A 6,000-nucleotide genomic window follows, 5' to 3' on the forward strand; every position below is an offset into this window, starting at 1 on the left:
GTGGCCGGTCTTGGAGCACAGGAACACCTCTGGCCTGGGTGGGCACAGAGGAGGGTGAGGAGCAGGGATGGCAATGGGGAGCGGTTCCGAAAAGTGATGGAGACCAACAAGTGTCAGCGGGGGCTGACTCCGGCTTTTCCACCCGGGAGCTGCCTGCTGCTGGGGTGGGGGCCTCGCTGCTCTGGGCAGTGCTGGCTTCAGGGTCTGCGGCTGGAAATGGCGGCTTGGGGGCTGCCGGCGCATAGTGTCCCCCACTCAGAGCCTGAAACTTAACTCTGAGGCCCAGAATCGTAGCCGTGGCTGCCACCTGCTGCAGCCTGGGGCTGGGAAAGGAGTCGTCGACCCAGGGCTCAAAGCTCAGAGGCTGTTTCCTCGCCCATAGAATGGCCAGCCTTCAGCACCACGGGCTGTTTTGCACTAAGGACCCAGGAGCGCAGGCTTGCCCACCCAGGGTCAGGCTCTTCCCCAGCTTGGACCCCTCCAGGGCCGGGGAGCTCACTGTCTGCCACTGAGAGCAGGGCTGGCCCATACCTGGGGCTCCCTCTCAGCAAGCAGAGCACCCGCGTTGCGGCAGCACTGGGGGGCCTGGGCAGGTGCAGCAGCCCCGCGATGGGAACGCTGAAGGGAAGGGTGGAGCAGTGCACACCTGTGCCCACCCCCACCTCCCGGCCAGCCCGAGGGGAGGCCCCCAGCCCCGCGCACGCTGGGGAAGGAGGACAAACGGCGGTTTTGTCCTTGGCCAGCGGGCGGCCGGCGCCACACAATGACCCTTTCATCAGGCTGAGGAGCCCTGGGCCGGGGTTTCATCTGACAAGGGAGGGTGCCCAGCCTCCTGTCCCCTTGGGGGGGGTGTCCTGGGGGGGTGCTGAGCCCTCTCTGAACCGTACCCAGGGCCACGCAGAATGGCGGCCTCCTAGGAGCCCGCTGAAGCCCTTCCACCTCCCAGGGAAGAGGCCCAATAGGCTGGGAGACGGCCACAGGCCACACGGAGCCACCTGGGTTCTCCCTACACTAACCCAGAGCTGTCGGTAGGTGTGGGTCTCTGCAATCAAGAATCTATCAACCCCATGCCCCTCCCCTGCCACCACCCTCAGGGTCAGCCCGCGGCAAGTCCAGGCCTGGAAGGGCCCTGGGTTCTTGGCAGGCGCCACCCACTGCAAGCCCACCTGCTTCCCAAGGCTGGTGTGAGGCTCCCGGAGGTGGGTGGGGTGCAGGGATGGGTGCGGGGGCCTAACTGACTAGGCCTGTCCATGGTCTCCCCAGAGGAGCCTGGGAAGTGTGTGAAGGAGGAAAATAATGGGCATCAAAAATCACCTCCCTTCTGGGTGAACTCCTACCTTCCCCTCAAAGCCCCTGTGACAGTTGCCTTCACCAGCCCTGAGGACCCCAGGGACCCGAGATTCCTCTCCCTGCTGGACCGTCACTGGGAGAATTTCCTTTCAGAGGCAGCAGTGGAGCCAGGCGAGGAGGCCAGAGTGTGAGAGGCTGGATGCTGGGCCCTGGGTGACCTCACGGAAGGGACTGGTCCGCCCACGTCAGCAAGATGATGTGAGGCTGACCCTGGGTGAACGTGCCTGACAGTGGAGTGTGGTTCCCTCCACCAGGAACCTCTCGCCACATTCCTGTTTAGTCTGGCCAACTCCTATCCATCCTTCAAAACCCTGCCTGGTGTCACCTCCTCCAGGAAGCCTTCTGAGATACCTCTCAGAAGTTCATACACCCTCATGAGCAAACACAGCCTCTGGCCTCCCTCTGAGGCACCACTGGCCAGCCTCCTAATAGCTGAGATGACGCCAACTGGTCATCAGGCCCCGAGCTGAGCATGTCCCCTTTCACCTTGAATGCTCGCAGCCACCCTATGAGGTTTGGGCTCCCGTATGCTCACTTCACAGAGGAGATGGCTGGGGTGATGGGGCATGCCCAGGCCATAAAAGATGGAGATGGAATGGCACCAGACCTGGGTACCGCTGGGCCCCTCAGCCTCATGAGGACTAAGGGGAAACCCAGTTAGAAAGTTGCCAGTTGTCCTGCAGGCCCCGTGGTCCCTGGGGATGCACAAGAGGACCAGCCTTCCCCCAGCCACGCCCCACCACACCCCACCCCCCAAGAGTTCTGAGGAGTCAGTTTCCAGGATGCACTGTTCTCCCCTTCGCCAGTGCTCGGCAGGTCTCAGCCACATGTCAATGACTCTTGGGAGTTTTCTGTCATTAAGAGACTCACTTGTACATTTGCAGCCAGGGGTCCCCTGGGGGCTTCCAACACGAACCCTGCCACGTGCACACCCCTCTGCAGAGCATCGCATGCTTCTTATCCTCACGGACAGCAGGGGCCTGACCCAGGCCTACAGCAGACGGGCCTCCCTGCCCACGTTCCCGGGAGGGAGACGGGCCCAGAGATGCCATGGGCTTGCTCGGGGACACACAGCAGAGCCCATCCCTGGCCTGAGCAGACGTGGACCCTCTGAGCTGGGACTGCTCCTCCAAGGGTGACCTGTCCAGACTGAGCCAGCAGCTCACTCTGCCTGCCCAGGCTGTGATCCCCTGGGAGTGGGCCTGATTCAGCACCCATCTGGGCTCTGTGACTGCGGTTGGCGCCACCAGCAAAGCCACAGAGGCTGAGCCGGGAAGACGCTCAGCCTCGGCAGGGCAGTGATGATTGCCCCCCAGCCAGGTGGTCGGTGAGTAAATGCGCCGTCACCCATGACTCACTCTGCTCCCCAGAGCGGGTGGTCACCATGAGACGCTCATACCGGAAGACCTGGGGGGTGGTCACTGCCAATCCCATGTCTGACCAACAGGGAGAGGGGGGCCCAGACCAGAAGGGACCTGCCCAGGACCGTAGGCCCCCTGGTGTTGAGGGCCCTCCTTTGGCCTCAGCCCCCCACCTGCCCTCCCTCGGGCCCTTGCTGCCCCGAGGGCTCCTGCTCCAACAAGAAAGGCATAGAGATGGGCAGGGCTGATGGGAGAATGGGCCGGGCCAGGCTCTGTGTCGAGGGCTCAGGGCCCTTCCGGACCAGCACACCCGTCCAACGCGATCAGTGGCTAGGCCAGGCATGTGTCTGGGATTCGCTGTGCACAGACCACAGCCAGGACAGGGAGCGGGAGGGCAGCCCAGATGAAAGCGGGAGGATCAATTGTCCACCAAGTATCTGTGGGCCAAGCAATGGGATGCCTTCTGGAAAGTTCTCTGGAGCAGAAAAAAGCCTCTGTTCAGGACCTCCCGTGGGGCTGAGGCTGGGCTAGCCACTGGTGCCCACTTTCCACGGTTCTCAAAGCGCCTCTGCGCTGGTCACCTCGCCCGAGTCTGGGCATGCGTCAGAGGTACCCGAGTGAGGGTCTTCTCACCACGCCCTTACTCCTTCTCATTGCCCATGCCCTGCTCCCACCCACGGCACCTTACATGCCCTGCCAGCCCTGTGTGCATTAGGATTGGGGGCACAGGGCACCCAAAGATGCATGGCCTCCCTCTCTGACTCCCCAGCACACGCGTCTGAGTCAGTCTCTGCTCAGGAAAGGCCAGCACCTTCTACCCGGGTCTGACGGTCAGGCTGGGGCTGGCACTGGGGAGGGGGTGCTGAAGGCAGGCAGGGGCAGGCAGGAGGTGGAGTCGGCCTCCCGCCCCCCACAGCCCAGCCCGCCCAGCCCTGGCTCAGGAGCATTTGGGAAAGCTATTGCCTCAGAATTTCTGCCAACACAGCTGGCCGCGCACACTGGAGCCAGCGGGAGGGTGCGCAGATGGCAGGCTTGGCAGGCCTGGGCTTGGGGGCTCCTTTTTGGAAAGAAAATCTTGGGGTCTACAGAGGCATCCTGGCCTCCACCTGCCCAGAAGTAAGAGGCAAGGCCCCCCCTCCCACCTGGACCCCCCTCCTACCCCCTCTCAGTTTCTCACTTCACAGCAACCCGCCCCCCAGGACCCCCGGTTTTCCATCCTGGACGCCTCCCCACGAACATCAAACCTCAGCCTGCCCCAAAAATGATGTCTCAAGCCCAGGAGCTGCAGATTCTCTGGCAAAGCTTAAGACTGAAGTGTCGGGGTTCTGGGGAGGGGGTGGCTGCCAGACCCCCCCGGACTGGGAGTCTAAGCTCCCTTGATTGATCGGTCTCCAGAGAGGGACACTACAGGGGTGCTCTGGCCCCTTCTGGCATTTTAGCCTGGCACTTTCGTAGTCCGGGTGCCCCCAGATCAGGCGGCCCCCACCCCACCCTTTGCCCTGCCTGGGGCGGCCTGCTCCCCCCACCCGCCCCAGGCGATGCCTCCGCAGCCGGGGCTGCCGGCCGGGCCTGGAGCGCTCGCTGCGCCCGGACCTTGTAATTATGTCCCACAGCCCGGGAAACCGCGGGCCTCGCAGCATCTGGCTGCGGTTGCGAACTTTTGTTTCAAGATGCGCGACTATTTATAGAAGGAAAACTGGTAGGATAGTAATTTCCTAGGAGCTGAAGGAGAAATTGGCTGCGTCTCTATTAAAAGGGGGTGGGGGCGCGGCTATTTATTAGGACTGCGGCCGCGCGGGGAGGGGGTGGCGCGAAGAGCGGGAAGGCGGTGGCTGCCCCCTCTGGCCGTGTTAGGCGACCCCGGACGTGGCCCGCGTGTAAAGGAGGGGGAGGGGGAGGGGAAGGAGGAAAGGGGAGGGAGAAGAAGGAAGGGGAGCTGACTCTGAGGTTTAATCAGTAGCATCCAGCTTAAATTCCCTCAAACGGCGGTTCCATAAATCAAACTTCTTTTTAAATCGGAGAACAGACCATATGCGTCCCATTAGGAACCAGGCGAAGCCACCGCTGCGCCGACGCGCCCCTCGGCTCGCTGGGCCAGGCCGGGCCCTGCCGGAGCTCCAGAGCCCGGCGCACGCGCGCGTCCACGCTCCCACCCGCTCCGCGCGCTCCCTCGGCCCGGGCACCTGGGCGCCCCGCGACGCGCGCGCACACTGCGCGCCCCTCGCCCCCAAGGTGAGGAGTCGGCCCCGCCGGGGTCAGGCCGCCCAGAGCGGCAGGAAGGCGTGAGAAGCCGCAGCGACCTCAGGGGGACAGCCTGCGTCCGGTCTAGCAGGGCTCAGAGCGCACGTGCGTGCCAATGGGTGTGCGGAGAGCGAGTGTGTGCGTGAAACTCTCCCGAGAGGGGCACGGGCGTGGGCGCCTCGTGGGCTACGCGCCCTGCTGTTCCAGGACTCAGCTGGGACACGCAGGGAATATCCGCGCCGCCGCGCGCTCTCCGAACAGCGCGCTCAGTGCGTGCAGCCTGGTCAATGCGGGCAGTCGGGCTACTCTTGGGCCACTCTTTCTCAGACACCAGGGCCGGGACTTCTCACTGCCACAGCCGCCCCCCCCCCCAGGTGCTCGACCTCGGCAGCTTAAGGCTGGCGAGGCGACCCAAAGTCCCCAGGCTCCCGCGCGCACTGGTCACCAGGCGCCCCGCCCAGGGGCCTTGCTGCCGCGTTCCCTACCCGCCAGGCTCCTGCGCAGGAGGCCAGGCCCCACCCGACCACCCTCGCGCCGCCCGCGGCACTCACAGGTAGCTGCCGCTGGACAGGATGAGAAAAATCTGCGGGCAATAGACGGAGAGGAGCGCGCTGCGCGGCGACAGCAGGAGCATGGTGGGCCCGCGCGCCGGGCGGGGCTGGCCAGGCCCCGCGGGCAGGACCTGGGCCAGCTGCGCCGGGGGTCCCCGAGGCCCTCCCCAGGCAGGACGGCGGCGCGGGACGCTAGGGGCCGGGGCGTGTGGGCCCGGGCGCAGTGGTCGCCCGTGCCCCGCCTCCAGGGCCGCGCATCGCGCTGGGGCCGGGGCTGCGCGGGCGCTGGGGTTGGAGTGCGGATTGGCGGCCTTGCTGGGCGCAGCGGGCACCCCTCGGAGGCTGTTTAGCCCTCCGTCCGTCGGTCAGTCCGAGCCGGCTCTGTCGCTCTCTCTGGCTCGCGTATCCCAGTCTCCTGAGGCGCGCAGCTGCCATTGGACGGGCCGCCCCTACATCCGCCTCCTCCGCGGGCGGGTTTTTTAAAGGGGAGGCTGACC

The 6,000-nt window shown here is 65.0% G+C and overlaps 1 protein-coding gene across 1 annotated transcript in view; it reads right to left on the reverse strand.

Moving 5' to 3' along the window:
* Positions 1-5,701, reverse strand: part of WNT7B (Wnt family member 7B) — a 49,647-nt gene extending 43,946 nt beyond the window's left edge. The window contains exon 1 of the mRNA XM_004380012.1: positions 5,504-5,701. Within this exon, the coding sequence (XP_004380069.1) occupies positions 5,504-5,586 (83 nt within the window). The 5' untranslated portion in view covers positions 5,587-5,701. The remainder of the gene's footprint in view (positions 1-5,503) is intronic.
* Between the last annotated feature and the right edge of the window lie 299 nt (positions 5,702-6,000).

The sequence above is a fragment of the Trichechus manatus genome, unplaced genomic scaffold (genome assembly GCF_000243295.1).
Source record: "Trichechus manatus latirostris isolate Lorelei unplaced genomic scaffold, TriManLat1.0 scaffold00069, whole genome shotgun sequence".
Classification (NCBI taxonomy): Eukaryota; Metazoa; Chordata; class Mammalia; order Sirenia; family Trichechidae; genus Trichechus; species Trichechus manatus.